This window comes from Oculina patagonica, chromosome 4 (assembly GCF_052425735.1).
Source record: "Oculina patagonica isolate OP01 chromosome 4, crgOcupat, whole genome shotgun sequence".
Classification (NCBI taxonomy): Eukaryota; Metazoa; Cnidaria; class Anthozoa; order Scleractinia; family Oculinidae; genus Oculina; species Oculina patagonica.
The window spans coordinates 52,868,404-52,885,067 of record NC_135761.1 but is presented as its reverse complement, the minus strand read 5'-3'; the positions used below and the strand labels follow the sequence as shown (position 1 = coordinate 52,885,067).

The 16,664-nt window shown below is 40.5% G+C and overlaps 1 protein-coding gene across 9 annotated transcripts in view; it reads right to left on the bottom strand.

Moving 5' to 3' along the window:
• The window catches only part of LOC144650600 (guanylate-binding protein 2-like), a 30,078-nt gene extending 13,800 nt beyond the window's left edge, over positions 1-16,278 (bottom strand). Inside the window, exons 1-10 of one of the 9 annotated variants that reach the window (XM_078510313.1) lie at positions 16,142-16,278; positions 13,937-14,444; positions 13,090-13,252; positions 11,897-12,158; positions 10,745-10,880; positions 9,908-10,070; positions 9,036-9,296; positions 8,350-8,472; positions 7,650-7,697; positions 6,595-7,295 (exon numbers count right to left, since the gene is read on the bottom strand). In XM_078510313.1, coding sequence (XP_078366439.1) covers positions 7,044-7,295; positions 7,650-7,697; positions 8,350-8,472; positions 9,036-9,296; positions 9,908-10,070; positions 10,745-10,880; positions 11,897-12,158; positions 13,090-13,252; positions 13,937-14,406 — 1,878 coding nt within the window. In that variant the 5' untranslated portion in view covers positions 14,407-14,444; positions 16,142-16,278 and the 3' untranslated portion in view covers positions 6,595-7,043. Of the gene's footprint in view, positions 1-6,594; positions 7,296-7,649; positions 7,698-8,349; positions 8,473-9,035; positions 9,297-9,907; positions 10,071-10,744; positions 10,881-11,896; positions 12,159-13,089; positions 13,253-13,936; positions 14,796-16,141 lie in introns of those variants that run through there. The other 8 variants (XM_078510314.1, XM_078510315.1, XM_078510312.1 and 5 more) reach the window with 8 other exon arrangements.
• Between the last annotated feature and the right edge of the window lie 386 nt (positions 16,279-16,664).

Sequence of the window (16,664 nt, the reverse complement as noted above, 5' to 3'; positions counted from 1 at the left end):
CTCCTTGTTTCTTTGTAGTGGCGTTTGTTTGTCAAAATACAAATGAGATACAAAAATCTTTTCGCCTCTTTCAATATCTAAAAGAAAAATTACTTAATAAGAATGGGTAGGGACGAAAATATTACTGCCAAAGCGAACACAAATATTTGTGTGTTCCGAAAGCTACACGGGAGACTGCTTTGAAAAAGATCACAGATACAGTCTCCTACGTGAAAATACCCACACACAAAAAAGAAAGAGCCAGACGCAATACCAACTAATGATGCGTTTATGTTATTTCACTTTTTAGTTGATTTCAGGGAGGACTTTTAATCAACCAGAGAAACTCTTCTTCATCAAATATAAGATCGCAACTCCCAAAGTGAACTTTATGTCACTTTTGTAGTTGACTGACTGAGCTCGAAATGTTTGAATTATTCCATTTTAGATCGAGCAAAATTTTAACTTAACTTATTACTTGTTTGTATCTTTTTCTCTGTCTTTTTCTCCTTCTATATTTATTTACATGTACAACCCAGTCATTGCATCCAAAATTTTTAACACTAAGCCCGTTTTGTTATTTCTATTCTGAGAAGTGTTGTTGCCAATTTAAGTCAATTTTTGTTCATGCTGTAATTATTTGTCGTCGTCGTATTTGCTCGATTAAATGCGGGTCACCGATTAAACTCCGGCTTCGTATTTATAAACGCCGGGTCAAAAATGCTAACTTTTAAATAAGCACCGGAGACGTTTGATCGAGGTCCCGGCGTTTATTTGCGGTCGAGCAAACAAGTAAATATATTCTCTTAAATAGCACTGCTACGACAAACTGGTACGGTTTGCTTCTTTGGTAATGATCAAGGAAAGACCGGCGTAAAATAACTAGGATGGATGCTGTAAACAAAATGAAACAGCAATGTTCGCGTTCGTGTTGTCATGACTGACGCACTGTTGTTTATAACAGTGAACGTTAATAACTGCGGAGGACGTTGGCGACATTGTCGTTTATGGACTCATTGGTTGTTTATGTTCTGCAGTTCGGTTTGTAACAAATCTTGATTGCAACATGCACGTGCCGTATGCAATACTGTTACTTTGGTAAAAATCATCCTCGGAGACCCAACAGTAGTTTGTCGGCCGGGACGACGAGAAAAATCGTGGTTTTCGGGACTGAAGAAATTACAGAAAATTGCACTTCGTTAATAAACACCGGACCCCGCCAAGTTTAAAATAAACGCCGGAGGTGTTTGATTTGAGAAAACACGGTAAGCAAAATGACTAACCTCCATTCTTTCTTTATTCTTTCGCCTCCTTTCGCTTGCATGTCGTTTGAAGGGAGTTACAGATCTAGAAGGAGATTTATTAAAAATGGTTTATATTGCGTCTGGCTTTTTCTATCTTTTGTGGGTATTTCCACGCAGGAGACTGCATCTCTGATCTACTTTGAAGCAGCCTTCCACATAGTTTTCGAAACACACAAATATTTGTGTCCGCTTTTGAGCAATTGTTCTTTTAAATATCGGAAGACGGTGAAAATAAACACCTCTTTTCGTATTTCTTGGAGCTCTGTGTGAGCAAAATGGTGCTGCACAAAAAAGGCATTTTGACAAACAAAAGCCACTACAAAGAAATGAGGAGTTTCGAGTATTTAAATTTCCCCGCCAAACTTCAGACTGAGCTCTTTGACGTCACGCATACATTACCAGCTCCAAGATGGCGGCGTTCAGTTGTCAAGTTTTGGCTACTTCAAAGAAAGATTTCGTAGGGTTATAGCGCACGTTGGAGGCTGAAATTTTGGTGGATAACGTATCTTTGTATAAACTTTTTATTGCCGTAAAGAAAATAAATGGCCGTTCTGGAGTGAACTTCTCCTTTAAACCTTTGCCCCAGCGTTATCTATTTATTTCACTAATAAGAACTGATTAGTTGATCGCTGCATGCAATGCTTATAATTTGGTTTAAAAATTTTGCAAGAGGTTTTCATATGAATGAAATAAGTACACCGTGGCAAAAACCCTGGCTCCACCTCGCGTGATTTCATTGCTGTGGACCCGGACAAGTCACGCAATGATGGTCACGGAATTCAAGGCATGCAAATGCCGGGGGCTCTTTTTCTCGAATTTTATAAAATTTGCATTTATTGTAAAAGATAAGTGACAGGAGCATTTTGTTATGATGTTTTCACTTTTACGCAGTTTTAGTCATTTCGGGGCTGTTCTTTGGAATGGACTGCCACCTAAATTACGTAAGCCATCCCTTACAAGGTTTACAGACCTTTACAATTAGGGAATCAATGACATATTCCTTAACGGGCACTCACACGGAAAACACGTAAACCAGTATTTAGATTTTTTTTTTATCTCTTTATGCTGATGGGTTTTTTTTAACCATGTGTAAACAAAGTTTTGTCTATGTCTAGATATACGTAAGATCTTCACTTCACTTCACTTGTCCCCTGGCGCCAAGTTGGCGCATAGGGCCTCACCGTAAGATCTTATTAATCTTATAATCGCTTATTTAATTCCATCCAAGTCATATCATTTATTCACAGTTATCATTTTCGTCACGTGATCTTTCCAGTTATCGCGGGAGAACATGTGCCACAAATAAGAACCTTGTTGCGGGCCCAAGAGAGGCCCGCAACCCTAATCTTGACAGTGACCAGCGGATTGCGTATTACGCGTGCGCGCCACGTTTATAAAGGCTATCTGCAAACCGGAAGTTGAAAATTTTGTTCTTCCACTAAGAACGATCGGAATGCAAAAAATGTGTCAATCACGACAGTTTGTCGTAACACCGGAAGAGAAAAATCTTGTCTCCAAGAGCGATAAGAATGCGAAAAATCAACAGTTTGTCACATTAGATCGAGGCTTCTGTCTTGCAGACATTACGTTTTGCAGACGTTGTTTTATAGGTGTTGCTTTTGAGAAGATCTGCTGTGATTGTATCACAGATAAACTACGGCAAAGCGAATGATTCCAACAACGGTTATTCTCGAGAAATTCCTTATAACACTGACAACAAAGCGAGTTTGCCGACGGAGGAAAATCACATCTCAATTCACACCGCGTGCTCGACTACACTTCGCAAAACTGTCAATCAAAAAAACAACTCTCGTGACTTAAGCGTGACGCGTTACTCGACCTTACTCGGAATAATTTTCTTTTGTCCAGTGATTTATCGACACTGTCTGAAAAATTTTCGTGACCTGTTGAAAAAATTGCCGTGAAATGAGGTGACTTAAGTTATTTCTTCTTCCATCATCATAATTTCGCACACATTGAGATACTGTTATTCTCGGTGGACAGAGACTCCCAATAAACAACCGCAGTTTATAAAAGAAATCTCAATTACCACAGTTATGCCAACTTCTGGAAAACTTCCCAAAAACTTCGACTTGAAGTAATTATCCAAACTAACAAAAAACACTTCCCTCCCAGTACCTTCTCTTAACTGCATCGAGGCCCGCACTTTCTAACCTGTGGTTACCACTAGTTTGAAACTTTGCTCGTCGCGACATGTCACGAGTCTCCCATAGCTCGGCTCCCGCTCGGTAGACAATCGTTTGAAGTCTTTGAAGAAAACGCCGTCGCCGTTACAGCAAGGCGCCCAAAAGTGTGACCACTTTTAATTTATTCACATTCTTCCGTGCAGATTTAATCCAATCAGAAGTCAACTGGAACCTGTCCTTGGCTTTTGATTGGATGGTGGTTGCACGAAAGAATGTGAATTAATTAAAGGTGGTCACACTTTTGGGCGCCTTGCTGTAACATGCTGACGTGACAAGAGACAAGACCGGACACAACAATGCTTACATGTGTGAGCTTAGTTTGTGTTCTTCAGTGTTTAGATGGTCGGAGAATTTATCATGCCCACCAGCCCTGAATTTATTCCTTGTTAACGATGTATATTTTGAAGGAACAGAATATTTTGCCAAGTTATTACAGAAACATGATAATACATAGCAAGAAATGTTAACGTGATCATGATAAATTCTTGGTTTTCACGTGACGTCATCAAAATTCTAAATCCAGAATCGCGAGCCCCCTGACTTTTTGTCCTTCACTAGCTATTAGACGTCCTTAATATATATTTTATTGAAGGTTTTCAGCTCGATAGCATCCACCGTCTTTGAGAAATAACATTTTGAATTTCGGAGTTTTGCGCCACACGACATCATAATGGCCGCCTGAAGGCTGTCACGTATGCTTAAAAAGAATGCCTCATCCTGTTATTTTTAACGATCTAAACAATTGAGGCTTTACAATTGCAAGAAGTGTTAATATGAATGTTTACGTGTTCACGAAGGTGAACTGACCGCGCTTTATAGCAGAAGTGAATGCCAGATGTTTTCATTGATTTCCGGCGGCCATCTTGGTGCCCCTCCACATGGGATCCAACATGGCGTTTCCTTACTGCGCTCTCTAAATTTGTGTTAAACACTATGACGGATAACTCGAGTACGGAATACCGTACAGACCTGAGACTTGGACACGTAGACTATCTTGTTATTTTCTGCAACCTGTAAAATTCTTGATTTGTTTAACTCAATAGCTTTGGATTTATTTTTTGCAGCGCGTGACAGTATCGTTACTTGCGTGACAGTGAAAACCAGCAATAATAAACTTTTTACGTGAACAAATAATAATTCACTCCAATCAGTATTAAATCTGTTCAGTCTAACTTGGAAGAATAGGTGAAATACAGGAAATCTAAGCTGGTCTTAGCTTAGCCTGCGTAGCAGGCGTCCTGACTGCGCGATCGCGAGAAGGCCGCGCGAGGAAAAAATCAATTTTTTTTCCTCGCGTGGCCCTATCGCGCCTTTCGCGTTTCTCCCATACGCGCGCTACCAAAACTACGCAGGCTAGTCTAAGCTATTCACCCCAAATACATTATTTCTCCTTGGACGTCATTGATTAAAAAAATGAAATTTAAAACTAAACAAAAGTTGCGTTATGTTGCAACGTGACAATCACAACAGGGTGTATGATACTACCATGAGCCAGGTTAATCCCTGAGGTAAATCGCTGGGTTTTTTTCTTTTCCAAATCTAAGAGAAATTATAAGATGTAGTTTTTCTCTTTCGGATATACTTTGTATTACTCCGTTTTAGCCCGAGTGTACAGTTGAACCTCTCTAATCATACGGACACCGAAGGAACAGAGCACTGAGTGTCCGTGTTAGAGAGGTGTCCGTATTAAAGACGGTCTCCACTATAACGTCACTTTTATGACTGCACTGACAGCTTGAAGTGTTCAGTAACTAAAAAGAGGCCCACACACGTCTTTTAACGAGATAAACTAATGATAAAGCCAGGATCCGAGCCAGGATTCGAGCCAGGATCCGAGCCAGGATTCGAGCCAGGATCCGAGCCAGGATTCGAGCCAGGATCCGAGCCAGGATCCGAGCCAGGATTCGAGCCAGGATCTGAGCTAGAATCAGAGCTAGGATCCACCCTTTTTTTCAGATAGAAATCCTAACCCTATTATAAAAGCTAACCGCAAGCAACCCAAGCTAACGTAGGCTAACCGTAGTGCTATTTAGGCTAACCAGAGTGCTAGTTAGGCTAACCGTAGTGCTAATTAGGCTAACCAGAGTGCTAGTTACGCTAACCGAACTCTATTTAGGCTAACCAGAGTGCTAGTTAGGCTAACCGAACGCTATTTAGGCTAACCGGAGTGCCATTCATGCTGACCGGAGCGCTTAATAGTTAGTCCCATTCTTTATTATCCCTGCTCAGATCCTAGCTCGGATCCTAGCTCGAATCCTGGCTCGAATCCTGGCTCGAATCCTGGCTTGAATCCTGGCTAGGCCAGATCCTGGCTCGAATCCTGGCTCGGATCCTGGCTCGGATTCTGGCTCGAAGTTTAGGTATCCTCTCTTTTAACTCCATCTAAATTGTTAAATATGCAGCATTGGGACGTACTGTCTATCAGTAGAGTACTACATTGTACATTGCAGCTACATGTACTGCATACAAATCACTGTTTTCAAACAAAATGATCTTCAACGCAATACTACATGTAAAAAATAACATTAAGCACAATTCAGAAAACCCCTAAGATGAAAAAAGTCTTGTTGTTTTTGTAATTACACACTGGAAATTGTATTACGAACACAAATATCATCGCCCGATCACCGGATTGTCCGTAAAGACCCGTAAAAGAGGTTAGGTTTGAATTCGCTCCATGGGGCCGAGATTTAGTGTCCGTTGTCCGAATAAGAGAGGGTCCGTGTAACAGAGATGTTTTTCTGAAGAAAATGTTCTGAAGAAATTGTTCTGTGCGACTTCTTCTTGAGCTACTGACTGATTTTAAGAGCCATCAATTCAATTCAGTTAAATCAAACCTGGGCTATGTCAAATTCGCCCCACTAATTTTAATACCAATAAGCGAGCACCTTCACTGCCGCGCCGCAAAATACATTCTTCGACCACAAAGAAGGAATGACTGGAATGCGCATCCCGGCGGTCTTACAAGGCGAGAATCTCTGGAATGGTTACAAAGATTCACATCTTCTCATGTCAGTTGACACCATCACGTGATTATTTATTTATAAATTTATTTATTTATCGTATTTTTATATATATAATTCTTACCCCCCAGGGCTCCTGTTGAAGGTATCTGTACAGTTCTGGTGCCTTTACAATTTCGCGGTTAGCACACGTAACAAGGTTTTACTTAAAGTGGTTTTTAATTGCGTTTTGAATTCAATTCGTTTCTACGGGAAACTGCTAGTAAGCATTGATTGTTCTTTTCATTTTTGTTTTTTTTTAACATTTCATCAGTTTTCAATCATAATTTGTGAACCCTCCAACGGCTTCCTTCTTACAAGGTACAAAACGTGTAAACATTACAACATGTTATAAACCAAGTTTTCTGCGAACCAAAGGACTTTCTGAGCTAGATTCACACGTACTGCCAAGTTCTTTGGCCTATCTTCTCCCAGTAAGGCCTAATGAAACATTTTCAAGAACAGTAGTAGTCGTAATAAACGTACACAGCTCTACACATACTACTAAGTACATGTGTCTTTAACTGACACTCATGTAGTTTCGCTCAGTATTACATTCTCCTGAGCCTGACTCGCAGATTATTGATGGTTGCCTCTTGTTCTTGTTGTTGTCGTCTAGCTGTCTCTATCTGAGCTTGTAGTTCTCTTTGTTGTCGTGAATATCTTTCCCTTTCTGCTGCCGACCTTTCCCTCGCTGCCAACATGGCGGCTTCTGTCTGCTCTCTTTGTGTTCGCATTTGTTTTTCGATCATGCGTTTAAGCTCTCTTTCTTCTTCAATGTGCTTCTCTTCCAACTGGGCAATCTGATAGAAATAAATCATGATTTAGAGGACAAGCTGCTTTTTCGGTTCTTTCGACATGAGAAATTCTGGTGATCTCCGCTTCTTGCCAGTAAATAACCACAAAGGCCCGAATAAGTGGTGCTAGAATTTAAACTTATCATAAGCGTAATAAAACGCGCTATTTCTTTAAGGGACTCTGTAAACAACTAGTTGTCCCTCTTCAACAACTAACTAACTTTTTGAAAAATAGCTTTAGCTACAGTGGCACAGCTCTTTGGAAAACCCTACTATGGCTTAGAAAACAAAAAATCACTCAATATATTAAGGAGATTAACAGTGTGTGTTAAGGGATTTCTTTAAATTAACAATACTTACCTTGTCTTCGATATCCTTTCTACTTTCCACCAAATGTTCGTTTTCAAGCTAGAAAAAAAATAACGCCAAGATAGAAGTGACAAAAAGTGCTTCGGCTTAAACTTCTACCTAAATATAAAGGCCAGTAATACAGCTTGCTAATCAACTTGTCTAAAGGTGAACAACAAAATTCTTCCAAATTTCAGATTTGTAATTGTTTTATCGATACTAATAAACACGCCTCATTGATGCTTCCTTAAATTGCACTGCACTGCGCTGTACTGTACTGTGCCGTGCCGTGCCTTGTGCATGCTGGACTGTGCTGTTCTGTACTGTTCGATACTGCACTGCACTGTACTGTAATCCAGCTAAAATCAGCACAAACCGGGAGCCGATGGAGTCAAAACAACAGACCTTGATCTCTAAGAAATAAAACCTTACAGCAAAGGAATCATTACTTATTCTTTCTCAGCGAGTGAACACTGTACCTCGCATACCTCAAGAGCACCCATGAAAAAAACTCGAATGAAAAACACTGAAAAATATTTGCGATTTGCTCTGTCCAGTTAGAAAAAACCTGTTACTTTGCAAGCATCTTTATTGATTGAGATTGAAGAAAGCGGAAATTTCTGACCTTCTTGCGCTTTGCTCCTTGCTTTTTTACTAGACAGCATATTGCTACTTCACTACTGAACAAAAAAATAACAATATTTAAACTTACTCGCATTTTTTCTGTCTCTTCAGCCTCAGCTTCTCTCGCTGCTCTCTCGGAGGCGATTTGCTCGAAATACAACTTCCTTGTCTTGAGTTGAGCCAGATGTTCTTTCATCTCTTCAAAGTGTTGCTAACGTTTGAAAGAAACCAACTTCAATTTTATCACACAACTAAATAAGAATTATTCTGAGCAGTGTTATAAACAGTTTGGAAAGACAGCTGACTTACGCTGGTTTTGTTCTTGTTGCCAATTTATTTTTAATAAAGAACTTTTTAAAACAACTGCGTGTTCGCCAGCTAGTAGAAGAATCTCTGTGGGCTGACATAAGCTGCTCTTTCTTCTTGTGCTTTTACTATTGTTTATAATTATTTATGTAGCGGTGATTCTTAATTCGGACAGCAAAACGGTTGCGGATCTAGGGAAGGGTTCTGGAGGGCCAGGGGCCAATACTTATTTTTGGTAAACGACATGCTTTTTTGGACTCCCCCTGTTTAAATATTTTGGGTGTACATACACAAAAAAGCTCCCCCGCCCGCCCTCCAGTTAAAGCTCTGAACATGCCACTGCATCCGTATGCGTGTGCTTTTGCTTGTTTCTTGTGCTTTTGATTTCGCTTATGCTCAGTAAAAACCAGCCTTCTGTACCTCAGTAGTATTATTCTTGTATCAATCAATCAAAAACGCTGTCCGTACCAGTTCGTAGATGTATGCTAAGTTGGAACACAAACTCTTGGCTCCAGGAGCCTGTTGCCTGAAGTCACAGTCAAGTTTGTGATAAACTGATCTCAAACGCTCTTCCAAAACTAAGAACTCGGTGTTATCAGCATCTTGTAGGTCCCTGAGTACAGGCTCTAACCACACCACGCGTAAAGTTTTCATGAGATCACTACACTGCTCCTCGGTCAGATTGTTATTCTCTCTTAACAACGCACTCTCTTCCTCGTCTGCGAAGTTCTGACAAACAAACAAACAAAGAAATCAGAACTGATATGTTTCGATGCAGTCCCGAAGTCATGATAAAAAACAGTGGCAATCCAATTTTTGGAACTTCAAAAGAAACGCAAAAACTAGCTAAAGGAACCGGGAATTCGCAAATCGGGTGATGTATAAAGTTGCAGAGGGACTGATAACTAAAGAGATCCCGGCAGAAACGACTTTTGGTTCGAGAGTTTTCGGAAGCTAAGGTTCGAAAAAATGCTGGACCGAACGGTCAGGGTTCCAGCCCTGGCCGGGGTAACTGTGTTGTGTTCTTGGGCACGACACTTTACTCTCATAGTACCTCTCTCCACCCAGGTGTATAAATGGGTGCCGGCGACATAATGCTGAGGGTAACCCTGTGATGGACTAACATGCCATCCAGGGGGGAGGAGAAATATTCCTAACCACTTAATTCCAACAGTTCCGGTAGTATGTGCCACTTGGCTCGAGGCTTACCTTACCTAAGGTTCGAAAAAACAGGGGTGAGAGTAATCGGGGGGCTATCGAAAGCTTATGTTTCTCTTAAACTCCAATACCTTAGCCAAGTTTTTACCGGACATTAACTAACATTTACTGATTTAACTTACCGCTAATTCCTCCATGTAAAGCCACCGAGCTGTCACTGAGGTGTCTTCCGTTTCACTTTCAAAAAACGTCAAAGCTTCAAGCAAATGATCCTCGTGAGAACTACGAATCTTTCTATCATCACAAGGAAGGCGAATCCTTTCCCTGAATTCCTTCATTCCTCCTCTGAAAAGTAAAACAAGTCATAAGAAATATTACTTTAATTTATTTGCTATTGGTCGAGCTACGACAGAATAGGCTAGTTTCGAAGTACGATCTACTGATCCTAAACAAAGGAGTAAAGTCGAGGTTAAGGAGAATAAAACAAAAGAAAATTCAAATTATTCCCCTGAACCTCGACTTTATTCCTTTGTAAGTGATCAGTGGAGCGTAATTCGAAACTAGCCTATTATGAAGATGTATGGCCCTCCCCATGAATTCCCCCTTGAATAGCTGATGACCCTCCCCTCTGACACCCCAGCCCTCCCCACCCAAGAAAAAACGTACCTTTCCTGAAGCGTTTGTAAGCGTTTTCACTGCGCTGCATTGCGTTGGGTTGACCCAGGGATAAGGGGTACTCACCCGATAGTGGCCTATACCGGGATGCTCTGCCCGAAAAGGGCACCGGTTGTTGGTATACAAAAGGGAAGGTATTTCACGAGTTGAAGTATACAAGGGCAAACTGTAATCTAGGTATGTAAAATGGCATTGTAAAATATCTCCAAGAGGCCCAGCAAACGGTCAATTCGTCTATTTTAAGGGGTGATTCAAATGAAATGTTTCCGAGTATGTTAACATGAAAGCTAACTGCAAAGCTATTAATTTGGACTCCCAATGCTTGAGGGTGGTGCAGTACTTACTCATAAACAGCTTTAGCATCGTTCAGAGCCTGAGTGCATTTTGTTTTTGTAAACACGTCCCATGCACTCTGAACAACAGGCACTGCCCCAGGAGAGTTAACAGCTTTTATATATTCCTCTACCAGGGTTGCTAATGCTGAAAATAAATCAAACATCATAAAAATACTTAACACATTATTTTTATTGTGTATGAGCGATTCACGCAAGGAGGAGCTTTAGTTCGTTTAACTGAATTGCGTGTTCGATGCGCGAGGGTGTTAAGTGCGGGCGCGCGACGCACGAGTATAGCACCGAGAAGATTGTGTGCCAGGCACTTTGCCTCGTTCTAACTAATCCCTGCAGGGTGAGAAAATAAAATCCCTTACGCTTACGTCTTCCACAATTTGAGCAAACGTACCCTTAACCCTTAATATGCTGAAATTACTCCAAAAAACGCGTTTTTTAACCGTTAATCGATTTTCTTGGCTCTACGGTCCTAAATTTCTCTAAACTTTGCTAGAATGCACTTTCTGACACTGCATTAAGTTTTTGATGACATTTCCATGTAAAAATGTACAACTTTTTTTTTGGCTGAACCGTTCTATAAGTTGCACGTTACAAACATCTGCTGACGTGTAAATTGGTGACGCCATAAGTGGTTGAATGGCCATTCCTCCAAATCCCGGAATAATCCGGACTTAGCATAATAAGGGTTAAACTCCTCAGCCAATCCCAGAAAGGGCAAATAAAACAAAGAATAATCGTTAGAGCAGACTTTTACCAGACTCGAAAGACATAAAAAAGACTGAATCGTTAAGATACGCATCCATATCAAACAAGTCTGCGCTTTTTAAGTTGTTAGTTATCGTATGGTCATTTCCAAACCCGAAATCCGCCCTTTGAATGTATTAATATTTGTATTTGTGTCAATGAAGTGCCAAGTTTTATAAGCGTAGCCCAGATCTTTTAAATGTTTCATGGACAAAAAATCTTTCATGGACCGGATACCCAAATCCAAGAGGTTTTCTTTCTTTTTTTTCTCACAAATTCTTTTCGCCGTTGCGGCTCAACAGAAATTTAATCTAAAATAGAAATTTAAAGAGAAAACCTCCGAACCAGGGTATTTTACAGAGAGAATTTGTATAGATGATCTAGAAATCTGTTTTATCCAACCTTCTCCAGTCACGACTCCTTGTCCACCAAAACTCCGTTTAGGACTCAGCTTAGTATGCAACATCTGTTTAAAATCTTCAACTCCTTTCAGGAAAGAGGAGTTTATCTCCCCCTGCCTCCCCTCCTCAGTCAAGTTTTGTATGACTTCCGCGTCTGATGATGGCGGGGAGAGGGGAAAGGCGTCAAAGTCAGGGAAAAACTTCAGGATGTTGTTGACGACTTTTTGTGATTTGTCACTTGGCCGCCCATGGGCTTTGAAAACCTGTTTGTGGCAAAAATAGTATTTGCTCGTTTTATTTTATGCCATGCACTCATGCCACTACACAGAAGTAAGGCAAAACCTCGCCCTACTGAAATCAAAAATTGAATGGGGAAACAAGTACCCGATAAAGGCGAATTTTCCGAACTGTCTGAGCACGCGGTTATCGACACCGCCGTTGCCAAGTAACAAGACCTATCCTGATTACCGGTACCTCATTCGCGCGTTACTCCGAATTACTCCGAATCACTGACGATTACTTAACCTGGCAGAGGCGGTGGAGTGTTTGGAACGTCGGGTGGGGGGGCTACGATTGATACTCGGCAGGTTTTCATATTTGGAGAAACCTTTTTCTATTTTGACAACCTTTTGTTTTCTGAGGAGCTTCTAGACCGAAGATTTCCGAAGATTCTCCAATTGTTGTTCAAAGGCCATACGAACGTTTTCGATCATTTTTCCAACTTTTGCGAAGGGAAACGAAGTTTCCCAAAGACTTCCCTGGAAGTTTCGAAGATGTTTGAACTCACTCAAGAGATGAAATATCTTGATAAACCAATTTTATGTTGCGCTCGCGATATTTTCGGCACCAAAATGTGGGGGGCTCCCCAAATTTTCGTTTGCGGGGGGGGGGGGACGGCCCCCCTGCCCCCCTGCTCCGCCGCCTTTGCTTTGGTACCAGAGATTCTTCTCTAGCATGGAGGAATACTTTGCTTCAACGGGCCGAATCACTCACTTCGAACCACTTACGATCGAGCTGCTCCAAATTATTTTCGCATGACTTCAAATGGTGATTGGATAGTAAGAATCGTTCAACTTTCCGAATTTTTTTATTGAGGATTAAAAATAAAATCAGCACTTGTTTCTTCGATTAATTTGTGCAGCACTTACAACCAAAATGTGTTGTATATGTTATATCTCCTGTATAGTTAATTACCTTTTCAAGGAAATATTTCTTGAGGTTTTCCACGCCCTTGGGCAGACTTAAGACAACATCTCTCAGCAGCCACACAAAAGAAGGAAACACTTTTCGTGAATTCTCGTCGTCTAAAGGTTGTCCTGCGATCACTTGGATTCGTTGGGAAATCTTGATGATATGACTACAACAAGTTAAGGAATCTAAACTATAATTTGATCATACATATTACGAATTTTCTTGTAACATTAACGAATACGCTTTCTTAGACTATAAAAAAATACCGTAAAATAATATATCCTCAATCCGGCCAGAAATAACCCCCAAATCTACATAGCTCAGACGCAAAAATCCTCCCAAGAATTATGTTTCTATTTCAACTATGACTCTTAAAATAAAAATGTGGAGTTGCATTGTTTTTGTATTTTTTTTTTGTTAGAGTTTGTATAGTTCTGGGTTTGATATCACTATTATTGGAGAGTTTTATCATGCGGTATATATTCTGAAATGCACGTTAAATGTTTCAGTATCCCACAGTATCCAAATATAAACCCAATCATTTTTGAAACGCAGAATTCTTTTCGAGAATAAGCCCTCCTGTAGATGAACCCTCCAAAAAAGTCTTTTGAACAAATATAAGCCCAGGGCTAATTATGGAAATTTCACAGAACGTTTATAGTTCTGGGTTCGATGTCACTATTATTGGAGAGTTTTATCATGCGGTATATATTCTGAAATGCACGTTAAATTTTTCAGTATCCCCCAGTATCCAAATATAAACCCACTCTTTTTTTTGTTCCCAGGTTCCCTGAAACCCTTGGGAGAGCCTCGTTTATAATAATAAAATGCTTCCATAAGTTTAGGATACTCAAGCCCTTCCAAATCTGTTCTCGTGGGCACACCAACAGAATTGTAGATCAACACAGAACTGAGAAGAACGCTCAGTGTAAAGATGGCGTGATCATTCATGCCTTCAGCCCCAACAGCGTCAGTTCCTTCAGAATCCAATAACACCACAGTGAAGTCTCGGCCATGATCATCCGTGTATTTCTCTGGGACCACCCACATCCATATCCCCATGGTCTCAGGGTCAAACGAATGCCCCAGGGGAAAGACATCCCCTTGATCAAAAGCTCTGCTTAGGATGTACGATTTGCCCCTTCTGCATGGCCCAGCAATTGACACCACACACACTGGTCCCTGGATGGCCCTGAGTTTCCGTAGTGCCGCGTTCACCAGCTGAAGTCCCGTGCGAGGCTGGCTTTGGTCACGTTGGAACATCCCGGATGTCTCATCCCAGCTACAGTTGTTTGGTATACACACTGGAATAGCCGCCATGTTTTTCTCTTGACTTTTCTGCGAGGATTCCTGAGAAACTAATGCACCTATCAATCATTATAGACTAGTTCACCACTCAATTTTCTCCGATTCTGATTGGTTTAAATCGATCACGTGACGCGAAAGTGTTCATCCGGGGAGAGTACTATCAGCTCTTATAGTTCATCACAAAATTTTCTCCGATTCTGATTGGTTTAAATTGACCACGTGACGCGATAGTGTTCGTCCGCCGGAGGGCACTATCAGCCCATAGTCCCCGCCGAAGAAAAATGCCCGGATCGATAGTGCCCGCCCGTGATTATTTTTTTGTAAACAAGCGTGCCTGCAGACAAAAAAACCAACCAAATTCACTGCATTTAGTGAGTTTCTTGTTTGGTTTTGTTTCTTTTGTTAAATTTCGGCTTTTAACTGAGTTTTTTATCCTGAAAAGTAAAAATAATTCACGATGCTCGTTTTTGTATGTGGAAGAAAATTTAGTGGTGAACAATAAAGACAATAGAGTGTTTCTGTCTCGGAACTATCGGTCTGATAGTTGCCCCTTGGAAATTTGATGTTCTTAAAACTAGCATATTAGCCCTCGCAAATTTCCGCGGGGCAACTATCAGCCGATAGTTCCTCGACAGAAACACTCTATTGTTAAAATAGTGACATAGTGCCCGTCCGAGAAAAATGCCCGGATGGATAGTGCCCGCCCGTGAAATGACTGTGTAAACAAGCGTGACAAACCAATCTCACTGCATTTAGTGGGTTTCTTGTCTGGTTTTGTTTCTTTTGTTAAAAAGATTCTTGGTTGTTTCTTTTGTTTGAAAGATTCGTGCGAGAAGCGCGCGTGTGCTTGCACGCGAGACCCTTTGGCAATATTCTGGGAAATAGTGAACGAGGTCGTGTTAAAATAATTTACGAAGGGTGTTCTGTTGTCTAAATTTGCAAACTTTCTCAGCAATAGGAGCAAGACAGCATATTCCAAGGGAAACAACTGCGATTCTAGCGGCAATTTCACGGCCATTAAACATGTTTACTGACAGAGCGAAATCATGAACTTGTAGCACATGATATTTCACCAGTGACGATCACCTCGACAACATTAATCCTCTAGCTTTTAATGCCGTGTAACAGAGTTTTTAATTCAATTGGAAAGTAATGTGAATAAATAAAAAAACAAGAGTGTTGATAGATCGTGTTCAGCGAGTACCAAGTTTACATCTAATCGTTTCCTTTCCCACAATGTAATAAGTTTGGATATTTTTGTAAGTTCCGCTCCACTTCCGCCTTGACAGCCATAGCTAATGCAACACTGAGAAGCTGTTCGTTAAAATGCAACTTTCTCTTACCGTATATCGAACAATATCTCCTTTCAAATCATCCATAAATTCGATAAAGCTACCGAGCGAAACTGTGAAACATTTACCGCTAAAAAGACGTGAATTTTGATGCAACTTTATAAGTTTGAGAACCTATAATTTTGCGTTTAGGTAAAAGCTATTAAAACAGCTTTATTTTTTAGTTGTGACAAGAAAGGATATCCTGTCTTGGAAGTTACTAACAGGTTAGAAGATAGCATAAGTTGAAATGGAGAAAGCATAATAAATAACACCACAATAAAACTGAAAGCCATTTACATTCAAAGCTGATCAAAAGATATGCATATCGCAAATTGCATATCGCAAATACTGCGAGGAAGGTATCCGTCGAAGACACTCGAAACGTTTCTTTCAAGAACGAGAATTCGACTTACCTTGGTTTAAACCCTTCTCTGCTGCATATTTTGCTGAAAAACGAGTTTAAAGAACACTCGTTTGCAGTGAAAAAAGCTTCTTTGGGTATTCCAGGCTCGAGTATTACGATTTAATAAGTTCCGACTTCCGAAAAGTCCCGAATTATAAATAAATCATGACAACGTTTAAGGTCACGCTAGAGACAAAAAGTCACGCGTGAGCCAAAAAAAGTCACGCTCTCGCGAAAGTCAAGGAAACTCAAATGTTCATTAATATCTTTCGTTTGTATAGTATTAAGTGTCGGTTCTGTTTTCTCCCCGTAAAAGATGTGTGCCTTTCTATTCGTGTTAACACATTAAAGAGATCACAGCCATCTTCGATTTTAAATTGTACTCCGATACACCCTCCCCTCGATCTCCTTTTTAATGCACTTCTCCGACCCTCTTTCTCTATCTTCTCTGCTACATAGCCAGTGACTATACAAGCAAATGTTAGAAGATAAACAACGAAGTAAAGCCTGAATAGGCATATTGGAGCGATAAA